The sequence below is a fragment of the Leuresthes tenuis genome, unplaced genomic scaffold (genome assembly GCF_036924035.1).
Source record: "Leuresthes tenuis unplaced genomic scaffold, fLeuTen1.0.hap1 SCAF_11, whole genome shotgun sequence".
In the NCBI taxonomy this organism is placed as follows: Eukaryota; Metazoa; Chordata; class Actinopteri; order Atheriniformes; family Atherinopsidae; genus Leuresthes; species Leuresthes tenuis.
The window spans coordinates 19,263,721-19,288,291 of record NW_027325365.1 but is presented as its reverse complement, the minus strand read 5'-3'; the positions used below and the strand labels follow the sequence as shown (position 1 = coordinate 19,288,291).

General features: G+C 39.5%; 1 protein-coding gene across 4 annotated transcripts in view; it reads right to left on the bottom strand.

The window, feature by feature from the left end:
• Positions 1 to 24,571, bottom strand: part of LOC140318234 (glutamate receptor 3) — an 85,371-nt gene that overhangs the window by 39,359 nt on the left and 21,441 nt on the right. For all 4 annotated transcript variants that reach the window (XM_072395956.1, XM_072395957.1, XM_072395955.1 and 1 more), the window contains exons 3-4: positions 19,244 to 19,483; positions 4,363 to 4,550 (exon numbers count right to left, since the gene is read on the bottom strand). In XM_072395956.1, the coding sequence (XP_072252057.1) occupies positions 4,363 to 4,550; positions 19,244 to 19,483 (428 nt within the window). The remainder of the gene's footprint in view (positions 1 to 4,362; positions 4,551 to 19,243; positions 19,484 to 24,571) is intronic.

Genomic DNA, 24,571 nt, shown 5'->3' with positions numbered 1-24,571 from the left:
ATCTTTGACCACCAAATGTCTAATCAGTTACTTTTCGTCTAATTCTGAGTCAAATGCTTTGTGTTTATCTTTTCATATGAAAATCACAAACATTGTCGTTGCAGTTTAAATTTTCTGTGCACATTAGCGATCCTTGGTTTTACTTTTGTAAATTTACTTAGTTGTTTGGTTAGCTATTGAAAGAAACTCATCTACAATTAAGTGTAATGACAGATAAAACATTATCAAAACATAAAGTGAACTTTGTCTTCAATCTTAAGAAAATCTAATAGAGAATAAGGCCTTTTCTTCTCAGGGAAACCAATAAACCTGTATGATTCTACAGCTGACGGGTCCTTAACATAACTCTCCATCAATGACTGGATAAAATTAGGGGACAAAATCATCTGCTGTTCAGCATAAAGCTGATAGAAGGCCTCGAGCTGTAGTTCCACTGATAGACACTAGATCCTGGCTCCGAAACATCTCAGAACGTCTCAGCAGACCCCTTAAAAAAAACATTGACCTCAGTCAATCATTTTTTCTCATGTCCTTCTGGTCATGTCAGTTAGATCCACTCCTTGTGATCTGAGTGCTGGTGGTTCTTCATAATTTGATATGAAGTTGTTCTCAAAAGAAAAGACTCAAAAGGATCAAAATTCAGCTCATTTGGACACCTTCATGTCCAAATATGATCGCTTCAGGCACCAAAAAAGTGATCTAGAGCAACAGTGAACAGCAGTTCACAAACCAGTGGGCGACGTCATTTGTCATTTATTTACATTCTGCGCGGTGCACAGGGACATCGATTACTTTGACTAACAGTTTCCTTCAAGGGATTTGAAGATTTGAAACCTTGTATGCTCTTCAAAAGCTGCTTTGGGTTCATTAAATATTAAGATGATTTTGATCAAAATTGAAAATTAGTTTCATAAAACTGTTTCACTATTCATTTGTACAGAAAACACATAAATAGCAGTACATATGGCCAAAACAAGCTTTGGTGAGTAAATGACTAAATATATTTCAATGTTTTTGCATTGTACTTACATTGTACTATGTTTTTTTGTTCTGTGGAACAACTGCAACAAATTTGGCGAACTCAACACTTTGCTTATTTGGTATTAAGTTATTCACTGGCAGTGGGATTACTCAGAGTGAAACTAAGACACTGAGCTATTCACATTTCCCCCAGCAATCAGCTCGCTAGATCTGCCCCGCTTCGTGATCCTCTCGCAACAGGCAGTGACCTTGACGGACTGAAGCAACATGCAGACATTACGACATGTCGACGCTAGCCTCGGCTACTCAAACTCTCCCACCAGTCAACCACAAATGTATCTGTATCTGTCTACAATCGTTGCTTAATAGAACTGCACCAGCAGGTGTAAGCAGCAGGTTTCCACACGGCTGACAGTGGGTGCCATTTTTTGTGTGATTGCCCACATGGGAGACAGTCCATTCCTGTTTCAGTGTATAAGAGTGTGGCCCAATAGGGGGCAGCTACAGAGAGAAGTCCAGCCGCTTCTCTGAATGCCTGTGACTCATTCATATTGGCAGAGCTGGCCGGATTATTCCAATTAGCTCCACAAAGGGAGGGGGGGGCAAAAAAGTCCCATGCTGAGGTTGTCACTGAAACAAGGGGCAAAACTGAGGACGCTGCTGCTTTGAAGGTTAGGTCCTATGAAAACATTATTTCATCCTTCTTTGAAAACAAAAATTAGACAGCAAAATGTATGATGGTGGGCGATTGAGAGAAAAACAATTAAGTTATTAAGGAGTACACAGACAGGAACGGGAGAACATCAAACAGATTATTGCCCCGCATCCTTATTGTTTGCAAGGGAAAGAAGCAATTACAGACACAACCATTAATATGCCTCATGTTTGATTTGTAATGAGCTTTTCTTAAAAGCTGACGCTTGTTGTTAGCAAAAAAAAAAGGGAAAAGATTTTTGTCTTGTCGCAGGATTGTAAGGCTAGGAAATCTGCAGCTCAAGAATTAAATTAGACACAGCAAATTAATACTAACGGCAATTCTGCTTTAAACTATGACTCTGGGATCAAATTAGACTCATAAAAAACAAGTGAAACAAACAGTCGTTGAGGGGATATTGTGAAGCAAAGAGAAGCCAATATCTAAATGAATGTTAACGAGCAGAATCCAATTCTGGAACTGATTGCCTTATAAGTAGGCAGCAGCAAGCAGAGGCGGAGAGGGTGGAGTGAGGCAGTCAAACAGAGGAAATGCATGGCATAATAGCCACTCTTCTATTCATGGTAATTGTGTTTCTCCTACTACAAGGACTGGTGGACCTTTCATTTGCTCCTCAGGCAATCGACTTGATAGAAGAATGGAGAGCTTTTGGGTTGTTACAGAGGGATTAAACAGTCTGCATCGTCTTTAGTCAGCTCACACTCAGACCTCTTCACCTCAGGCTCTCTTGGTCTGCTTCAACAACGCAATGATTTCCAAACAAGACAGCGATGAAGCAATCAAACAACCCCAAAACTGGCCTTCTCTAACGGATAGGATTGCCTGCTTAGTTTGTATTGACAAAAACAAATCTGCTTGTGTAAAAACTGTCTAGTCATTAAAACTCACACAGAAAACATCCACTGTTACAGAAAATGTTAATCAACATCATTTTCTTCATGTTTTAAAAAAAAAATAAATTCACCATATACTCTAACACTAGTACCCTTTTTACCTATATAAGTGATAAAAATTAAAAAGTAATTTGATTCCATTCTGTTGCTTGCTGCAGTGTGGCCACTAAATACGAACCAATAAATACGCATAACTAGTAGTCCTTAACCAAGCATTAATTATCTGTAGTACCCTCTCCCATTCAACAGAAAAGCTAAATATGGGTGTTATATATATATATTTTTTTTCTGTCTAGAGTGAAATGACTAAAAATAGTGAATTATAGTGTAGACAGAAAGAGGGTAGTCTTACTCTGCAGTTGGCTAACTATGGGCTAACTGGGCATTAATCAGACTGCCAAGCTATTTCTCTGAAAACAGCTGCACTCTGTAACTGAAAACAAGACGAATGACTATAGCAATAACAATGAAGTACAACTAATGAGAAAATTCTGAGAAAGCAAATTAAAAGCTTTTTGGTCCTTTGCCTTTATGAACAAAAAACAATAAGAAAAGTTTTGAAATGTAACCATAAATAAGTGCCAAATCACCACAAAAAGCATATCAAAGCCATGTTCTGTTGCTTTTTCAGGGTTGTTCTGGCTTGACAACCCACTTGCCCACATTATACATTTCTTGAAACCATAGAAATGTAAAATCTCTGTCTCTACATTGTTTAGCCTGGACACCACAGTTCCAGGCTCTCGTAAGCCCCATTCTTTTTTCTTCACTTTCATTTTTAGTCACTGACTGGTCAGCTTTAGAGAGCAGAACTGCGTATGGACAACAAAGATATTTTGGTGAAGATCTTTTTGAACCCAGAAAAATCCTCACAGTTGACCAGGTGTGAGATAAGCCATGTTGTTCTTGCTCAGACATGTTGAGATGACAGATACCCAAGGTTTTGCTCGTTTATTGTTTTTTTTTTTTTGTAAAGTGTCTCGTAAGCACGCTCCTGTCTCTGCCTCTTCCTTTGTTAGCCCGCCTGTTCCCTGAGCTTGTTCACTCAGCCTCTGTCTACCGTGTTTGTTGTGTCCCTGCCTTGTAAACCCCTCGATTCTAGTTTGAATTTTTATCGGTGGCTTGTTTTGGAATTCACCCGTCTCTGCAGCACTTTCAGTTCAAAAGACTTCAGTTAGCTAGTTCTGCCTCCTGTGCCCTGCACGTGGGTCTTCCTTCAGTCACTCACGTGTGATACACCCCCAAACGAACAGAGAACAAAAAAGGAAAAGAAAAAAGGTCTCTCACTCGACTTTCGATGTTACATCCGAGGCAAAAAGGATTTTGGGTTTTCCTCTGACATATTCTACCACCACCCCTTCACATCCTCATCTTGCCATAGCATTTGATGAGACATGTTGAAATACATATCCATGGTATGCAGAAAATGGTAAAATGGTAACTTTCCCTGCAAAATATGGATCATAAAGTTACAAACCCGCAAAACTCTTTTCTTTGATTCCTCTGATAGTCACAGTTGTGCCTCATTAGATTTACTCAATATTAAGACAATTTTTGCCAGTGACAGAAGACATGGAAAAACAAGACAAAGGTTTTCACAGGCTGAGTAGTATTGACTACGACTTAACTAACCCTGGCATGTGAAAGTGGCGGCTCTAATCTGTCAGAAATTAATAACACTGGAAAAAATGTCGGGATGGATGGTGTGAGTGTTTGATTGTATCATCTATAGTACATGCCGAACCTCATGTGAACGGTGACTGTGAGACCGACCTGTTCTAATATAGTATTGATCCTGTCCACCTCGCAGTCAATCACATAGCGCTTCTCCTGCCTCCTGTCCATCTCCTCGATGATGCGCCTGAACTCTGCTGCGTCGGTGGTGCTGCTGACAGAGCGAGCGGTCACCTGCCAGTTGTTGGCAACTGCTGCCTCCATGATGGCCTGTAGTATAGAGAAACCTACGGAGCAGGAGAATCGACACAGAGGATTAAAAAACAAAGGGACTGACACATAGTAGCAGTTATGCAAGAACTGAATGGCTTCTTAAATATTCTGTGGAGGTTTGGAGCTGATTCCAAAGGTTAAAGGCCATCTCATTACAATCAAAAGGATCCCAAACTCTGCAAACCCACTAAATATCATCTAAACCTTTTGTGCATGTGAGTGTGAATGGTTGTGGGAATTCACATTTGCATTTTAAAAAGGCAATACCATAATGAAGTTAAAAGACAGGGACTGTATCTCCATATTATAAAAAGATGAGTTGGTGATGTTATTGCACTTGGCATCAATTAAATTATGGCATTTAGCACAGCCACATGTTAACTTTGACGGTGCTGTGTAACACATCGCAGCCCTTTTCTCCTCAGAGGATTGTGCCGGCGCATTTAAAGATAAAGACAATGAAAGATTCATCCAGGCCATTGTTCGAAAGAGATCATTATACTACGAGAAGACTGGAGAATGAGCCCTTCTAATGATTAATTCACACGTGAAATATTTTCATTTAACCGAGTGCTCAGAAACACTGTGGTCAAATCACATACCACAGAATGAATAATGCAGCCCTCTTTCTGGGGGGATAGACTGCATGTAGCACACGCTGAAATAAAAATGGCTTAACTCGTCTCTACTGTTGAAGGGGTGAGAGTGAACATGGGGTTATTAATGAAAATCAAACATACTGCTGATATTTCATTAAACCAAGGACAATGCAAACGCATTCAATGTCAAATAAGCTTCTTTTGTCTACTTCTGTTTAATTTTCACTGTACATCATGTGGGTCACTGATATAGAAAGGAAAAAAAAAAGCTGAAAGCAGCACCAACACAAAATTCTGGCAGACATGTACAGCTTTTATATGATGGGTGGTATAGCTCAATGCGACCTGGTATTTTTTGCAAATTGTCTGACACAGTCGGAAGAGCAGTCGGCAAAGTAAACACTGGTCATGTATTTTCTGTTTTTTCTTACTTTTGAGCTATTTCTTTGTTCAACCTTATCACCACGAGCCAGCTGCAGACAGCCGACAAAGCTAGCACAGAGACCAAAGAAACAACAACAGCTATAACAAGAAAACCACTTTGAGACTTTTTCGGTTGTCGGCTTTTGCATTTTCCATCAGTTCCATTCCATCTGAGTGGTCAAGAAATCTTTAACTTGGTAATACCCTGAGACATCTGAACAACGTGTTCCTGCATTTCCAGCGTTTCACCACTTCTGCAGCACGCAGCCACATCTCCACCAGGTGACCTTTTGCCACGCAGCACAGAGAATAGCAGAGGCCCACATGCGTCATCTGTTCCAAGGAGCTGCGGCGTACTGGCTGGAGACGTCGCCTGCCAGACCTCAAGGTTATGAGGCAATGTAACTATCAGGTCACATCTCTAAGGAGTTAGCCAGCTCTTTATGAATGTAACTTGTAGCACAAGTCATTCATATGATACTGAGAGTTGAGGGTGTGTAAATATACACATATGGAGCAGTCCCTCAGAGGTTTCTGGGTCAAAGGGCTGTTTAAAGTGTGGCGACAACTGAACAGTCTGAGACTTTACACTGTAGTGGCATCGCAGCAGTATAAAGGGGGAATAAATGCCACAAATATCAGATATCACACCAGATAAAATATCATCATTATCACATGAGCACAGCAGCAGCAGCAGCTGTCTCTCATATGCTAGGCTTCCTCACATCTCTTCTACCTAAAGCAAAAGTTACAGAAAGCAGGTTTGAATAACATGGATGCATTATTCATTTTCCTCAGGCATATGCACAGAACCCTCACCGACCGTAAGCCAGCTGGATAGCATGGCAGTCTTCCCAGCAGTAAAAGCTTCTCACATTAAGAGGTGTCATGCAGATTAACTGGGTCAAAATGGTCTCGGTTGGTTTAGAAACTGTTGAGAAGGCTGGTAAACGTAAAAATGCAAATGAGCTATTCATAATGCACTAATCTCATCAGGTGTGTGACGTGTGCAAGGGTTAAAATGATGAGAAGTGATTGGATGTTTTTGTTTGGGCTTCATGTATCTATTTATTTAGTGTGGTGAAAACACTGATTTCTGTGTAGCATTAAAGGCACTATTATATGTCTTAGAATATTTAAAGTGTCTAAAGAAACTAAATACTCACATTGGAACGCTTTACAGACTCGGGCTTCTTTTATATAACTATCTGTGAAATTGTGCTTTAAACTATTCATTTTAGGAGCTCTGAGGTGCATGAAAAACTACAAAAATTGGAAAGGGGAAGCACTATCCTGTCAATCAGATTAAAACCATGGAGGGCTTTTATTTTTAAATTGCTGATTTGGGAAGCATTTGTATCCTCCCTGCCTCCAGCAAACCCCGAACTGTGCAGGAACAATCGGATTCATTTAAGATTCACAGAAGATTCCATGCCTGCCTAGTTTTACATTTGTATGGAAATGAAGAGATGGAATCTGGCGGTGGTAAATAGTCCAGCTGGAACTGGATTACTTTTGCTCATGTTTTTTTTTTCTAAAGTCAGCAGAAAAGTTTATGTTTCATAATTTAGACTTCGAAATCTTGAAAAGAACCCTTTGAGCGTTTAACTTAATCTAACAGCAGCAACAAAAACTGATAGCGCTTCCCTCATCTGTACAAGTCAGTAAAAAAAGATTAAAAATTTGTGTCAATTCCTGCTTTTCTATAAAGATTTACATCTGCCACTCACCTATTTGGGCCAATAATCCATTTCCAGCTTCAGCAATCAATGAATTCATCGTCCTAAACAGCACTGGTGACCCTCACAAATGCTTTTGATAGTGATATATATTTCCAACATAGAGAAAAGCTATAAATCCTATGTAGATCTTTGCTAACAGGAGCTCCACAGCTGTGTTGCATCTGAAAATGTATTACAGTCAACTATATAAATTTTAGAAGACAGCAACATGATTTTCTGATCACCTCCTGTAAATTGCTGTGCTATACAAATACAGCAGTTTCTGCTGATCAAACTTCTCTGTGCTAGTCGTACCATCGAGACCCGTAGACAATTCGCATGCAGCCAGTTACATGATGTATTGCAAACAAGAGAGCAGTGCTTGGTACAATGGAAACAATAAAGCATGTCATCTATATTTAATCTGTATAGGTATAAAGTAATCAGATAGAGCTATTTAATTAGGGCTTCCTCACTAACACAGGATACCCAATATCTTTTAACATGTAGGTTAACGTCACTGTGACATTTTACTTCTAACTGTAACCAAAACAGTGCAGTGGCAACGGTATTCGTGCATAGAAATCAAAAGCTGGTCTCCTGAAATCCTGTGTCTACCTCTTATCTCACACACCATTTTTTTTAATAAAACTTCAAACAATGGGCACTCAGATCTTTTGCAAAACGCTGAGCTTGGTAGAAAGAAGTGGAAATGAAAAATAAGGGTAGACGAAATTTAGCATATACCATTTTTCAATAATTTTAGCTTTTACACACATACAGAATTTTGGTCCGTTTGTGACTGAAGAACTAAGACTTAATTTCTTGGGGTCATTACTACTGGCGTGTCTTTGGGTGTAAATTGAATTTCTATATCCAAATGGAATATCCAAATCAATTAATGGCGTGTCTGCATTAATTAATCTTTTCACTGCTAAAGATGGGACAGAAATCAGGCTTGACGAGGCCCAGGTATAAACAGAGCTTTACAAATCCAGCTGAAAGGAAGGCATTTGCACATTTGTGCCATTGTGTGAACAAAAAAAGAGTTTCACACATCAGGGCCTTCATACGTATATAAGAGTGACTTGCAGCTTTGCAAACTGGAGGTATTTGCCACACTGGGAATGAAAATGGGTTAGCTACACAGGAACTAGTAATTATCATACACCGCATATGTATTCACAGAAAAAGCAGATGGAACAAAGGCTTAACAGTAATTTCACAGCATAGCATTACAGCCCCCAAGTTATAAAATGCTATCTATATTTTTTAAATTTCAGTTTTATATTACTTTATTAAAAATCTTATCATGTGTTTTTCATTTATTTTTTTTACATTAATATTCTGTGTTTCTGCCAGCTAACGTTACCAGGATATAGTCCAAAATATACGTTAACTCTGGCGCTTGAGATTGCACTGAAATAGAAAACACATGCTTAAGTTTGCTGAGGCTGAAATGTGTCTGGGTCACACGTACATTTAAATGTGCATTGGTAGGGTGGTTTAAGAGATGTTAAAACAAAGAGGAAGTTGCTCGTAACAGCCTTTTCTGTGTTCAGTTAGAACCTGTATCATTACAGAAACCTACTTTGAGACCCAGTCATACAAGCTGCAATTGAAATGAATGTAGGAATCAGAAATATTATATGAAGAAAGCGAGCTGAGAGGAGAGTGGGAGTATAAGTGCCAGTGGCGTAACTTCATGTCCAGGCCTGAATTCAAATTTCCGAATTGTTTAAGGGGCTCTTTTCACGCCTGAATGGGGTGTTAAGTTGCTTCTTAATCTCAAATACCCTCTTGAAACAACTCTAGGCCTACAGTTTGTGAAGTAGTGTATAAGCAGCTGCGATGGGTGAAAACTCAATTATTCCTACGTTTTCCTGCGATCAAATCCAGATGGAGCCTAAAGATACCCTGTGTGGTTATAAATCAGAGCTGTTGCGAATGTGACGTTGTGGCAGCGTAGCGCACTGTGGCTGAGTGAGAGCTGTGGTCCTCTTCTTCGTCTGTGAACCGGATCTTAACAGTTTGAGTTTTGAAGCGTCACCCATGGCGGCTCAGCAATAATTGAATTTGGTTGCATCTAATCTCATTGCCCAGCTCCTTTGGTTCCCTGCCTCTCATTAGGGTTTGGTGCGGAGTGTCATGGGCCTCAGTTGCACTTTATTTCGTTCTCACTCTCATCTCTCATTCCTAACAGCGAATCTGCGCTAACTAGGCAATTGATAAAAATAGTGGAAATTCTTCCAAACAAGCACCTGAGTGTTAGCTAAAACTCACTGTTAGCTTTAGAGACACAGCTATACTGCTTGCTCATATAACACTGTATCGTTACACTACCACTTACACTTAAACTACCACTATGTAGGGAGAGATAAATGAAAGATAAAAACAATACAATCTGAACCCATGAGCAAGGGATAAAAATCCAAGGGGGTGCACATGATAGAGAAGTGTTGGCCATTGAGCCAGCAGTAAATGTGGCTCCTCTCCACTCTAATGTGCTAATCCTCTGGTAAGTAAGGGTCTCTGACAGCCTGAAACGCCCTGTTGAGCACTGTCCAGGGTCTCACATGGAATCAGAAATGACCGGGCTGAAGATAACATTTATTTATTTATTTTTTTGGTAATTGTGGGTTTAGCTTGATCCTGAGTGAAGATCCAAAGAAAGAGATGGAAAGGTAACTTTGCAGATGTGGCACCATTACAAACCCTCCAAAAAGTCTGTTAGAAAGAAAAATGATCAGATGATCATATACTTTTCATGTAATGTTTGTGCACCATTTATTTCTGCTCGTATCACGACAGGCAGACAGTTCTGTTCCGGTTTTCAGACATGAATTAGAGATAATTGTTTTTAGAGACGAACACCTCACCAGCATTTCACTGCGGCTGAAGCAAAAAGAGCTCAAATCCACCTCAAAGCTCAAATTGTGGGCAACAAAAACTACTTGTGTAGACAGATACAACTACGAGAAGGTTTTTTATTGAAACTTTGTGATGTAACCAAGGTAAACAGTTGCCAGTTAGCTGGATAAAAGTTATGATTAGACCAACAGAGGAGAGTAGATTTGCTTGTGCTGAAATAAAAATAAATCTATTTGAATTAAAACTGGCCTTGGAACATTGGGCTTGAAAGAAAATAGGAATCAATAGCCGAGGGCTGCCTTTACCAACAGAACACAGAACACAGCAAATTTATATTGGAAATTCTGAAGCTCGAAATATCTCACTCTTTATTAACAGTGTCTCTGTTTGTTCTAAATGATAAATATTATTTTTTTTTTTTTTTTAGCAAGAATAAATACTATTAAGGGCTTGTGGAGTATTTGCCTCTGAGCTTTGTATGCTCACAGGATTCTCATGACCCCTACAGTGTTTGTGTGGTGGAAATCCAAATCATGAGTTTCGGAAGAAGGCTTTAATATCTCGTCCCAGTATGATCTGGAATAGGCTAACAACTTGTATATAAAAGGCTTGGGTTTGCATGTATTATTTAACTTGTATTCTTGATTCCACTTCATGCACTAACATCAAACAGAGGTAGTCAAGTTGACGTCAGTTGGTTGTCTAAAGGAGTAGTCTTTCTCAGCTTAAATGACATGTAAACATAAAGAACTATTAAAAACAGTTCAAACTCCTGACAATCAACTGTCAGAATAGATGCAAATAGATATATTTGTTTTTGGATGAAAAAATGTTCCAGAGAATATGTTACACCTTCATTAGAACTTTACAGCAATGGCAGACATTTAGCATTGTTTATAAAGCAAGTAGTAGCCCAAAGTGTGTAGCCAAAGCTTTGATCTGGTAGGCCTACAACCAAAACTGTTTCTCTGCTAAATGTTATCCCAATCAACAAGACAGCGCATGTCATCTGAAGCAGAGGCAGCGTGCTGTATATATCTTTTGAAGTACATGCAGGAGGGAGGAGAGGAGTGCTTTTCCACTGAGAAAATCCACCCACAGACTTTTCAGAGCTCCTCCATCTTTCCCTGTCAGTTATTGTTCCCTCTCACACACACTACATACTGTGACATATTGGTACATACTGTGCACACAGAGGGGCATGGACACTAACGCACAGGCAGAGTTGTGTATGTGTGTGTCTAAAGGACTTGATCAAGAGCTGCACAAACGTCTCTGGGCAGCTTTAGCTAATCAGCTGAAACGCAAAGGAAAATGACAAAACGAGAGACCCTTTTATGAAAAAGTTCAAATGTTTTTCTTCAGTCGTGTTTACTCTCAAGGATGACATATTTTATTTGTTCTTTCAAACAAACAAATTGTTCCTGTGACATAAAGTAACATCAAAGCAATCCACCCCCACCATAGCTGCTTGGAGAAAAGGCCAGGACATTTTGTTATAATGAAAAAAGGAAGCTCCCAGCTGTAATTTCATGGCTGCTGAAGCTAACAGTGGGCAGGTGGTAAAATGGCTTTATTCCAGGTTCAGTTAAGAGGACACAGGGAGAGCAGAGGGGTTTATTGTGTGCTTATTGCGACAGATGATAGCCCTCATATCATGTTTTCTGAGGTACAAGTGCTTGACTTGTAGTTTTTTTCAAGGGGTTGCTGCATTACACAGGTTGCCATTGCAGGTTGGACTATATCAGGATGTCACTTTAGCAGTGATACCAGTTTATGGGTGCAAAATAAAAAGAGACAGAGAATCACGGTGATGCAGAGCTTCATCCATATTTCTTTAATATTATTTTCCTTGTGCATTTTATGGCTTTTCTGATGTGCCCTTCCTTGTCAGCGTGTCCAAGCTGATTTATTCTTCTGATGCATGCATAATTTAGTTGTTATGAAGCCACCGTGAAGGAGAGGCCCTCTAAAGCACAAGAGGCATATGTGTGTTTGTGTGTATAAAGTCCCAGCTAGGTGCAGCTAATGTACCATTATTGTGGCTGTGATGGGACCACAACGCTAAGGAAACCAACTACGGTAGCAGTAAAGAGCTGGCATTCACACTTGTTACCGCACTGTGAACAAATAATAGAATGGAACCATTGTGGAGAACAATATTGCCCTTAACAAGGCATTATATGTGTGAAATGCATCAAAATGGCATAAAAAAATTGCTTGTATAACAAATTGAAATGGGAAAAAGCTGCTGAAGGTTTGTAGTCTTTGATTATAAATGTTGTTTCAGTTTTGTGTGAACTACAGAGTACACTTCATAACCGCTCATACTTAAATAGTTATGCAGGAGTAAAAGGAGCATTTTATGTTTTTTTTATGTGTTAAATCACTTTAGTTTGGACAATCCTCAGTGCTCAGAATGTTTCAAATCTCTTGGTTTGTTATGTTGTGCACAACAGCAGGAGCAATGCCAAACCACAACAATCTAATTAAAGGACAGACTTCATTTGGTTCGCCATCAAAGGCATCCAGGAGAGCAGCAGGAGGCATTTATTGTTTGACTCTTTTAAGGAACAAAGGGAACTGTCTCTGGATAGCCAATTAGGGGGATTGCTGAATGATAGGGTGCAAAGTTTGCTTTAGTAATTTAGTCCCCCTCCCCCTCCATATCTGACTTTCTATTTTTCTTTCTACTATAATGTAGATTGGCAGGAACCCAGCAGAGATTAAGCTAACTAGGTGTGGCCATCCTCCCAATCACAAGCATCCTGTCCTTGCTGGCACATAATTCTGCCAGGAGTCAACCTGTGTCTGTGGCATGTTATGAGGGTTTAATACAAAGCAGAGCGCAGTTTTTGATTGATGTAGCTAAAGAGGCATCAGTCGGAATGATTTTTTTTGTGCCCTTTTTCAATATTCCTTCTGAAAAACTATCTAAGACTGTGAAAATAAACAGATTTATATCAAACAGGCTATAGTTCTGTAACTTTCAACTGATCCACATTAATAATCACATCCCAACATAGTATCTACAAGTGTGGAAGGTATTTTACATTAATGAGCTGAAAAGCTCAAATCAGTTGTAGTGTTTATATAACACAATGACGTCTATACATGCCACAACCTGCATGTCAGTAGTGTTGAGTGTGTCGTCTGTCAGTGTCACTCACATTCCTCTCATCTTTTCTGTCACATGCAGTAAGCGTCTTCTAACCGAGGCAACAGACTGTCAGTACTCCTAAAAATGACCCTTCCATAAGAGTGACCAGCTGACTTTTTGCTTGGCATAACATTCTGAAAATCGTCAGGAATCTGCTGAGCTACTCGCAATCCCCGGTCAGCCTCGATGCTTTATTGTCGAATGAATCATTAATGGATGCTTTCGGTTAATTACAATGTAGATTTGGTTACAAATTGAATATATCAGCTATGGGATGGGCAGCAACAAGGCACTAATTACCACTCAGGATACTGCATATTTCTTTCTCAAGCTCTTCAAACAAATATTATTTACTGTTTCGATACAATACCATATCTCTTTTAAGTGGCCACATCACCTTTTACATGCTTGCAAGGTATGGCCCACTTAATAGGAATTCACTTTCACACTGCAGGTTTTTGGGTCTAGGATCACAACTAAATCTGTGTTTTACTGTTGCACTTTAGAGCTTAACTTTTTACTTGATAGAGAAAAAAAAATTATATGCATGAACTGTTTTTTCTTTTTCTCTTTTGTTTAGTAAGCTTCAATTATTTCTATCCATTTGTTGTTTAAAAACAACAGAAACCAATCATTTCTTCCATTATCAGACTCCCAGATTGGCTTGTTTGATCTGGGTTTAAGCTCAAACTGTTGTCTGGGAGACAGCTGCCTGAGTGATTATAAAGGAGCAAGTAAGTTTTTCTTTTTCCTTTTTTTTTTTTCAATGGAAGTCAATATATTTCTCTCTCGACGCTGTCTTGGATTTAAAACTTCCTCTAGTATTAAATAACTCTTTAAGGCTTGCTTGATAAATACTCAATACTCAAATTTTAAATCTTAATCACTTTAATAAAAAAGTAAAATGAATACCTGAATTACCTACTGTTCAGATGCTTAGATATACAACTAAGGCCTTAGCAATTTAAAAATATGTGCATGTTTTATAATGAGCTATCCTGTGGCTACAAATACCAAAGCCTTCTAGGATCAATACTGTACACGTACTGCACTGTTCGATGTAAATTTGCAGCTGGGGTCACGGGAAATATTGACAGAATAAACTAAAATCCCTGATGATCTTTTAAAACCGAATGTAGCTTCCATCTGGCAGATTTTTCTTATAAAAGCATGTGACTTCCCAGTGCTGTAATGAGGCTATAACAAAGGACACCATTTCAAATGTAGTTTCAGCTGTCAGCAGTTAAATGGTAAAAGTAAATAGCTTTGTGCTCTCTGCAGCAGCTATGTGTTGGATCATTTTCCTTCTTATGATATGACATTTGGAATATTGGCAGAAGAAATGATGGAAACAGACTACAGAGGACCCATCGTTGTTCTTAATGTCATCGACGCTTTAGCATGACCGCGAGACAAGCTCAAATCTTTTCTTTTTTCTTTTTTTCAATGATAAATAGCAAAGTGGCAGCTCCAGGTTTTAGCACAAAATAGGACTGAATTGCTCTGTGCAGATTGGTATTCACATAATGTCAAAATAAAGTGTAAGTGCTTTTATCCCAACAGGCGACTCAATCAGTCATTCAAACATTTTCATACATAATGCACGACTTTCGTCGTAAAGTTGCTCATCTTTTGACAGACTGTGGATTTTTTAGACTGAGAAAATTAAAACAATACTAAGAAGCAGGACAGTGATGTAAATGCTGATAGATTTACAGAAAGCACTGACATACAACTGAGTCATTTCTTCATGTTTCTTTAAAATTCATTCAGGGAAATTCTATAAAAATCTAATTTAAGCTGTTTGTACAAATTGGGTAACAAAAAGTTTTTGTTCTTTTTAATAAGGCTCTAACCCTGTTTTTTTCTGCTGTAGTTGGGCCCGTCTGAATGAGACTCTATTGAGGATTGATTCACTTTTGTAGAAAGCCTCAAGCGGCCATTCAAGGTAGTGAAGTTTGTGGCACTTCTGAATTGGCTCCATTTCTCAGCCTTGGAGGTTGCACTTTCACTGTAATACAGTAACAAAGCTGTTTGCTTTCATTTACAAATGACTGGGTGTGACATGCTGCTTTATCCTTGATGCCATCTACAGCATATTGGTATAGATACTTAAAGTGTCTTTTACAGGGTTCTTATTTCACTGAGTTCACTGAAAACAATAAAAAAAAAAGTTAGTCAAAAACATTGTTTCCAAGCACCTCATGGAATTACCATAAGCCTAATGAGCTAACTACAGCTGATAAAAGTTGCCAGGGACAATCGTCGTTCCAAGTGAAATCAGAAGTCTGTTTGAAATGCAGAACCAGTTGCTTCAAAAATTTCCAAGAGCCCTGTAGCACTGACAGTCACGTTAACTGATCCTGAAAATTTTAATTTGTTTTCTGATGTCAAGCAAACAGCACATTTTCCAACCGCATGTGATTTGCTTTTGAATTCATCTTTTACTGCACCCTTTGCTGCATTCAAGGCAGGGAAGGTTGCGACTGCTGTAAGACATCACTGTACACGGTGAGCACAAAGATATACACTCAGGAGGAGGCGACACAGGAGAAAGCTAAAAGCATATGAAGAAGAAGTATGGGGAAGGATGGAGAAGGAGAGTGACTCATAAATCAAGAAGAGGTGAGATTGCTGAATCAGGGTTGATTGTGCCCGAGAGAGACAATAAAGCCTGTAATCATCTGTCTCTGCTGCACAGACCTGGCAATTATCTGCCTATACGTACCTGACCGCCAGAACAGAGAGGGCAGGATCCATCTACCTTCAACCTATCACCCTATACCGCTCTAGTTTTTAAGGGGGATTTTTGTCATACAAAAAGACCAAATTCCCAGTAGCACAAGTAAGGGCACAGAGAACGGAGAATATGGCTGAAGGAATATTGGATGAGAGAGTTTTTTTCCTAATTAGTAATATGTAATGTTTGGGTATAATCAAAAAAAGAGAGCGGTGAGAGTTGTTTCAGTCTTTCATCTCCCTCTACCTATACATACAGTATATCAACACACACACGAGGTGGCTGGTCAATAAATTACTGCAGACAAGAAGAGAGTAGCCACTCATGAAGCTGGCATAACACAGCCTACGGATGCTCCATTTGTGACCATGGTAGTTCCTTCATCATAACGTCTGCTCTCAAACAGCTGTCTGATATTGGCATTTATGGTACAAATTTCCCTCCATTTCCCTCTATTACATTTGAGGCTGAAGCATACGGACAATCACTCTCCGACCGAAAGTACTGCACTGAGGCCTAAAAGCCTTTTTTTTTTCCAGTCAAATAACAGAGCCAAATGAATAGTGTGGCCGTAATTAATCTTTTCTATTGACTGAATAAAACCTCTTGGTGGAACTCAGCTGTTTTCTTTAATTTTTTTCCCCCTATAGTGTTGTGTTTTTCCTCCCTAATGGGAGAGTTTGGAGAATAATTGCAAAGCTGCTTCCAGCATTGAGAATGATCAATGCTTTTATCAAATACAAATTAAAAGGCAAAAAGGCACTCGAGAAAATAATACGCTACAACAGGTGATTTGCGTTGCACATCCTCAACAGAAGGTCATTTGTAATTAAAAATCAAAATGACTTCTGTGCAGAGAAATCAGAGATGCAACAGCCTCTTACAGACAGAGATGTGTCTTATTCATTTAGATTTTTCCCTCTAGCTCATGTCCAGATGGTGTACTAAAAGATGACCTTTCCAAAAATACCACTTCCAGTTTCAAACCTAAGACAAAATGCAAAGAAAGAAAGAAAGATAGATTCTGATAAAAAAATTAAATAATTAGATATGTATCAAAATGATATCCACACATTGGAAATCAAAAAAAAAAAGGAGGTTCCCTTCTTGCAGTGAAGCAACTGTGCTCACCACAACACCATCATGCGGCCCTAAAAAAAATCTAAAACCTATAAAGCTGTACTATATGGGCTCTTTGTTACTGACCTAATCACTGGCAATTCACTCCAAAATATTCAATCACTGTTTAAATCCTTTAAAAAAATGCCCTGTTCTGTTTAGAATGAGTAAAAGTCAACTTGGCAGCTGACTCGAATAAGCAGGTCTGGATACATTTTTTTATTAAGGCAAGAGCACATCTCATCAATCTTAGTTGTGTGGGGAATGTGAAAGAAAACTATGAAAACAAAGAAATAGATAAAATAACTCAAAGTAATTCAGTGAATCGAGTTATTTTCCAATTTTCCTTCTGCTTCACAGCTAGGGGGTAAAAAGAAAACATAAACCCTTGAAAACCATTTTCCCCTGTCACTCCTCTGAGTTTAGCCAGCAGTCAGTGTCCACATTGCCAGGGGAGCTGCACTACCTGATAAGCAGAGGTAGAGCCTCTCTGACACATCTGTCTGCTTGATGAGCCAAGTGTCAAAGCCCCCCAAAGTGCTGGATGGAGTGCATCAATAAACGACTTTAATCCCCTCCTGGGGCCAATGTCCTCCCACTAATAAGGGATCGTCTTACACCACTGGCAATAAGGAAAGAAGTAAAAGTGGTTTGGCATGGGCCTCAGCGCAAGGATGTGCTCTACTCTGGGAATTGTCTGTACACAGGTAACAAGCTGTAAATCACACGCGCCTGCTGTTGCCTTAATTGCTGGACTGAATTGGTGTTTTGTTTCCTGCTCCTTGTTGTTTTCTCTCCCTCCATTGCCCTCTGTTGCCCTTTTATCTCTTTAAAGATCATGTTGGTTTGTCATCGCTATCTCTCCATCTCACTAACACCTCTTCAGTTTTTGTATTTCAAGCTATTTTTCCCACAGCCACTATGAATACAATTCTGCCCCAGACAGTCTCACTTGCCAGACAGAAGTGGAAAAGCAGAAGGATGGGGGCTGAGCTGTGTTGGTTGTGCTGAAGGACATGTGGGTTGCTGGAGTCCGCAGGGGAAGATCCAATGAGTGTCCTAGTCAGAATGACCCTAATTAACCACATATTATCTGCAGGCTGTGTGGAGGATTAAGGCCCATAGTTCTGGACTCTACAGGCCTGGAGACCCATAGACAGAAGATTCTGTGGTGAAACACACTTCATAGTCTGCCTCAAAGCAAGAAACACAGAGAGGCGGGGGCGTGAGGCTGGACCATAAAAAAAAAAAAAAAAAAAGAACCAAATGAGATAGGAGAATGGCTGCTGCAGGACAGACATATGGCTTGAAGCAGATCTGCAGGTCAGGACCTTTCTATAATGAACAAATAAAGAAAGAAAATACAAACTCTACTATACAGTGCATGAGAAACACACTCTGGCACTCTCAGAAAGAAGAAGGAAATAATTTGGCTTTGTCTATCATTTCCTGAATTTCTCTCCTGCCCAGGTGCTGTTTGAACAGATTGAAGTTACAGTAGCAAGAGAGGGTTGTTATTTTACAGAGAGATAATGAGCTAATTTCCAAGTCTGACTTTAGAAATCCACGAAATGAACACTTTGCCCTGTTGACAGGTTGTCATACACACGGCATCAACAATGCAATGCAATCCGGGAACTACAGAGAACCCCTACTGATGCAGCACAATAAGCAGCCCCCGCAGGAAGGCAGGGACTCTGATTTCTGTTGAAAACATTTTAGGAGCAGCTGTGACATAGCTCATTTCAGATGAAAGACGAGCCAATATCAACAACACGATTAAACAGACGATTAACTGACACCGACCCTGCAACTGTTAGAAAGACTCATAGAGCAAACCAGTGATGCAAGTGTGACGTGTTATTGTGAGATTTAATGCATTTCACATTCACGTGCAAAAACAATAATGTATTAAATAGAGCAGTGTTAAAAGTTCAAGAATTTACAAGGCTTCCCTGAAGTATTACAGGGTAAATCTATCATTTGCTAACACTGCTGTGCGACTGCTTTTTATGGTTCTTTGCTTTTATTCAAGCTACATAAGCCCTGACTCAAGGCTTGCACTTTCACTTACCTCGGTCGGTGTCATAGAGGTAGACAAACTTCTGCCATTTGTAGTGGGAGAGCAGGCTGAGGACTGCACCCCGGAGGGCGGGCCGCATTTGGATGACAAACTGCACCTCGTTATCGGTGGGGTAACTGGGCGTGACAAAGGAGGTGTGCAGAGCGCCGCAGAATGAGGTCAAGGTGTTCATGGACTTCTTGTCGTAGAATCCAAAGATGGCGTACACCCCTCGGGAAAACTGAGAGCAAACTGCGGGGGAAAGCAGAGCGCAAGAGCACACAAGTGTCACAGCAGTGGTCAGCATGTATGCACTTTCAAAGTGACATTCCTTTAGGCGGTAAGAGTTCATCATCTGACAAACCACTAACAGCCAATTATGAGTTGACTTGGCTCTAAATGACCCTTTGAGTACTTGATGAATCACTGAAAACATGCGTTAGTGAAATTCAACTCTTCAGAATCATCACACAGTTTGTGAATACATTTATGATACTGTAGCTCCTGGTTTAGACAAAACAATAAATATGCATTAATACTTAAACACATTCACATTTCTCAATGTACTGTAAATTTCTCCAACACTGGAGTACCATGTTACCTAGAAATTATCTGCAAGCTGAAAAAGCTTTGAATACAATTATTAGCTCCAATCCAAAATAATGTTTCTCATCCCTCGAGATCACAATACAAAATCCCCTTTTGACCAAGTGTTGATTCTTTCTAACCTAGTGTTCTCAGACCAAACCACTTTTCATCATATTCATTGGTCTGCTGAGCTCATTTTAACCATAAATATGCAAATAAGGCCTTATCTATCAAAAAAGTAGTAATTTGATTGCATTTTCATCTGACACAAATCTGAACATTGGCTAAAACCAGTTTCAAAAAATAGATTTAATTTTGTTGATATTTTAAAGTCAAATGAGTTTATAAAAGGAAATGTTGGGTATTTCTAATGTTTTAGGAATACTAATGTTGTTTTATATTAGATTTATGAACCCTTGTGTATAAACCTGTATACACCTGGAGTGTAATGTCTGTAAGTTCTGGCAAAGAGTAATACTCAAAAATGAGAAAATAGCTGCCAAAGATAGGGATTATAAAATCTCATACATATTTAGAGGAAACCATTATATATGGATAAAGGATTTGGCCAATATATAGCGAAACTTCCTCAGCTGAATACTTTTAGATAATCAGTTATGTGTTAAAGGTTTTCTGAACATTCATACTTAGATATGCAACTTTGACATAATCTATATTAAGCACTGCTTTGTGTAGCAAAAGTAAACATCTAAATCTGTATTTTTCTGACAGTTTTTTGTCTTTCAGAGTTTTCAGATGGTTTATGAGGCAGACAAAACAGCCTACACTTGTACCTAATGGGTTAATGTTCATTCATCTGTATCTATGTGCAATGTACTCTAAGGCACTGTGCACATGAACACAGCCTCCATCCTAGCAGGAGGCGAACTGATCCAGTGATAGAGGCTCACAAATGTAAGTGGTGCAGCATGTGTGTTTGCGCCGGTCGAAAAGTGGCAGCCAAAAGGATAGAAACGTCACACCATTCACCAAAGGTCTCCAGCTCCCACTAGGAGTTCCCACCAGCTATCGCTCTGCTCCCTCATCCAGAGTGAACGCGTCGCTGCAGCATTCAGAGCAGCTGTGAGCGCCACTGCTGCCGTTCCTCGCTTCGGTTGGCTCCCGACAAAGGAGCTGAGAAAAGACAACTCTTTCTACCGCCAGTGGAAAGCGAACACAGATTCACTTTAAGCAACCTCGCACAAACATTTACTTCTCTTGACGCTAATTATTGCCATAAAGGTGCTGTCATTTAAGTGAGATGTAAGAAGTCGACACATAATAGCAACAGTTTTATCTGATTTGCAAAAACAGTCTAAGAGATTCAGCCTCTGACAGTGGAAAAAAAAATAATGATGTTGTCTATTAAAAAAGGAAAACAAACAAACACAAACAAAAAAAAAACTTTGAACTGCAACAAGCACTTCAGGAACTGAATATCTCAATAATACAAGCAGCACATATATATATAGATATATGTATAAACTAAAATACGTATAGCTTTTTTAATACCAGCTTGTTCATTTGCATTTCCTCAAACACATGGTTTGTGTATCCATTATGAATTCCGTAGGGAAAGTGTAAACTGTTGGGAAGAGGCGACTTCCATTAAGTCAGAAGCTATTAGTGTATAAACTAATATCAAGAGCTACAGGTGTGTTTTGCTTTCCTACCCTTTCACAAACGACTTGTTCACATATTTTGATTGACTCTCAAGTGTTCCCACTGGGTAATTAAGCATTCTCAACCTCCGTGAAGGCTGAATATTCCTGTAAGCTGCTTTTTGACAGGGTGGGGGTGGGGTGGGTGACTCTATCCAATCTTAGGTAATGGCTGTGTCAAATATTTGTTTGTTACTGGCTGATGAATATCCACTGAAGTCGCACGGAAACAAGCACAAGATATAGCGTTGACTCTTGCTTCAAATAAGGAGTATTAGTATCCCCCAAGTTGAAAACAATCCATCACCTAAATGACAGTTTGCATTTGGTGCTTCCATCCCGATCAAGCATGCAATCATACACACGCGCAAACACAGACGCACACAAAAGAAACTTGTTTGCTTTTTTTCTTTACACCCAAGAGAATTCGTCTGTCTTTATGTATGCATGTGCAAGCCTCTCTGATGCTCAAAGGACAACTTGACAGGGCTCACGTATTTGGCTCTTAAGCACAGATACTGTGCGAATGAGAGATCTAGTCACTGGTGGGATTTGCCTCATCCGCTTTAATTCTATTCCCTCCATATCTGTCACCGTACAGGCACCTCCACGGTATAGGCATCCTCTCACAGTCACACACTCACATAAGCAGGCACACATGCCGATGCAGACATACAGGCACACAGGGACACACACACACACCCTACAGAGCTTCTTGATAAGTGAATCAACAGATGGACAGCAGTATTGTGGCTAAGTGCTGCAGGGTGAGTGGTGCAATCTCCCACAATGAATGGGAGCCAGTAGGAGTTCCAGCCCTTGTCAAGGCCCAGTTTCCTCTGCACTCTCTCTTAATTTGGGCCAGTACTGACACAAGACCTATCCTACAGGGCCAGATCTCCTAGCCTCTTCCTTTCTGCTCAGCTGTCTTCTGCTTTGAAGGCTAAGCTTTGAGCGAGCCAAAACTTCAGTAGCAGATATGTCCAGCACTGTATCCTCTCCTGCATCCCTTTCCCTGTTTTTTTCCTTCTTTTTTTTTTACTCATATCTTTGTCCCTTTAGTGGCACACTGTCTTTGAAAGAGTTCACCACTTTCATCCTGTGGAAAGGTTTTTGTGTTGCAGTGACCCCGGGAGCAATGCCATCTTGAGTGATCTGGGCTTCATGAGGGTTCTCTGGTGGTGTTGAGTTTTATAAGGATGCTCCAGACAAGGACTGATGAGTTCTGTTTTGGGGGCACGCTCTTGGTCACTCTCACTTCGCAAGATCTGCCTGCTCCCAGTAACTCTGACTCTTAGACACAAATAATCCTGAACTCTTTTGCTCCGAGTAGTCTACCCTCCTGTTCTCACAATCTTCTCTCTTACCTTGACATTCCCCAGAGTCAGTCCCGTGATCATCATTTGTGACAGGTTTAAGAGCTCTGTAAGGCTTTTTATTATTATTCTTTTTGCAGTCACATGTATGCATTACCCTATAGACCCAGCCACAATTAGTGAAACACTATATAGGATTAATGGAAACAGTGTTATTGATTTTCAATGGAGTGCTTTAAGCTGAGCCGTGCAGAAGTCACTTGTTTTCTCACTCTTAATCACTATTGGCCACATTCCATGGTTAGAGGCCAACCAATGATGATACATCTTGAGTCTCTGTGGATGCAGGTTGTAGCCTGGAACTAATGTGAGCTGCGAAAACTTCGGGCTAGCCTATAAAACAATTACCATTTTGTTTTTCTTTAATTAAGTTTTGTCATTGTGAGAGTGGATTTATTTATTTTTTTATTATTTTTTCTTGTCATTGTACTCTTTGTAATATTTTGAAAAAAAAAAAAGTAAGGCTGTGAATGTTTTTTCATTTGTGTCTATTCTCTTTTTCTTTTGATTCTTTTGTGGCTGCAATCTTTCTCCAATTTCCTGATATACTGCAGTCATTATGTCGTGTGCAACTGGGAATTCAGAACTTTCAATCTCCGAACAATAAATAAATCAAAGAAAACTTTACATAAAGTTGGTTCTTCTAAACAGTTATTCTGACAAGTTTCCCCCAAAAGGCAATTTATAAAATACACAAAATGCATATTTTTGCTTATTTTGCTCTCAAGGTAAACAATGATATAAATATGTATCCAAAGCATTGTACTCTGCAATTTTAGCTGACTATTTTTGCCAGAAATCATGGTTGTTTGCAAAACTTTCTAATGTGTAGACACAACACATCATCTGTTGAGTTAGGTGTCTTTTATTTTTCTAGAATGAATTATAGGTTAGTGTTAAGGATTTAAGGAAAAACGCATTCTTTTAAAAATGGTCAGGTACAAGAACTTAAAATTTACAGAAAAGCAGCCAATTTCCAAATAAAAACTTTGAAAAGCCTGGAGAGCTATTGCTCAAGATGGCCCCAGTTCAAAAGTTGTAAGTGCTATCAAGCAAAATGTAAAAGAAAAAAAGAAAAGGAGCGGTCAATCAAGACTTTTTCTGTGCATCAAACGTAACATTACTTGGCAGTAAAAGGGGGGAAAAAGCTATAGTTTAAAAGGCTCCATTTGCAAATGTGAAAATGCTTTTCAAGTCCAAATTAAGCTCACAAAAACGTGGCATCAAAGCTGCACGAATCTTTGCATTTGTTAATGAATGGAAACCATGAATTTGCGGTACTAACCAATACTTTTATTTCATTCTATTCTTTTTAATCCTTTGGCTCACAGGTTATAGGTGGTAAAACTTTTTATGTTTATATTAATCTGGTGGTGCAGCAAAGGTTGGATGGGTAATTCCGGCAAGCTTGAGTTATTGCCCTTCTGGCCAGGTTAATTTTACGTTAATTTATCGGTATCTCTTCACCTGAAAGAGGGTGTTCTGGTCAAGTGATTAATGCAGCTTAAGTCTACAGTCTCCCACGGTCATGTCCTTTGTCTGGTAATTCTTGTCGGGATATACGGAGGAAGGTGGTTACATATTCACATTTTCAGCAATTACAGGCAGGCAAGTGCTTGTCTACAGTCAAGAGATTTACTGTGTTTTGGAAATAATGGCTCGGTGTGGTTCACCCTGAACAGAGTAATGAGGTTCTGCGAGAATACATATATTTT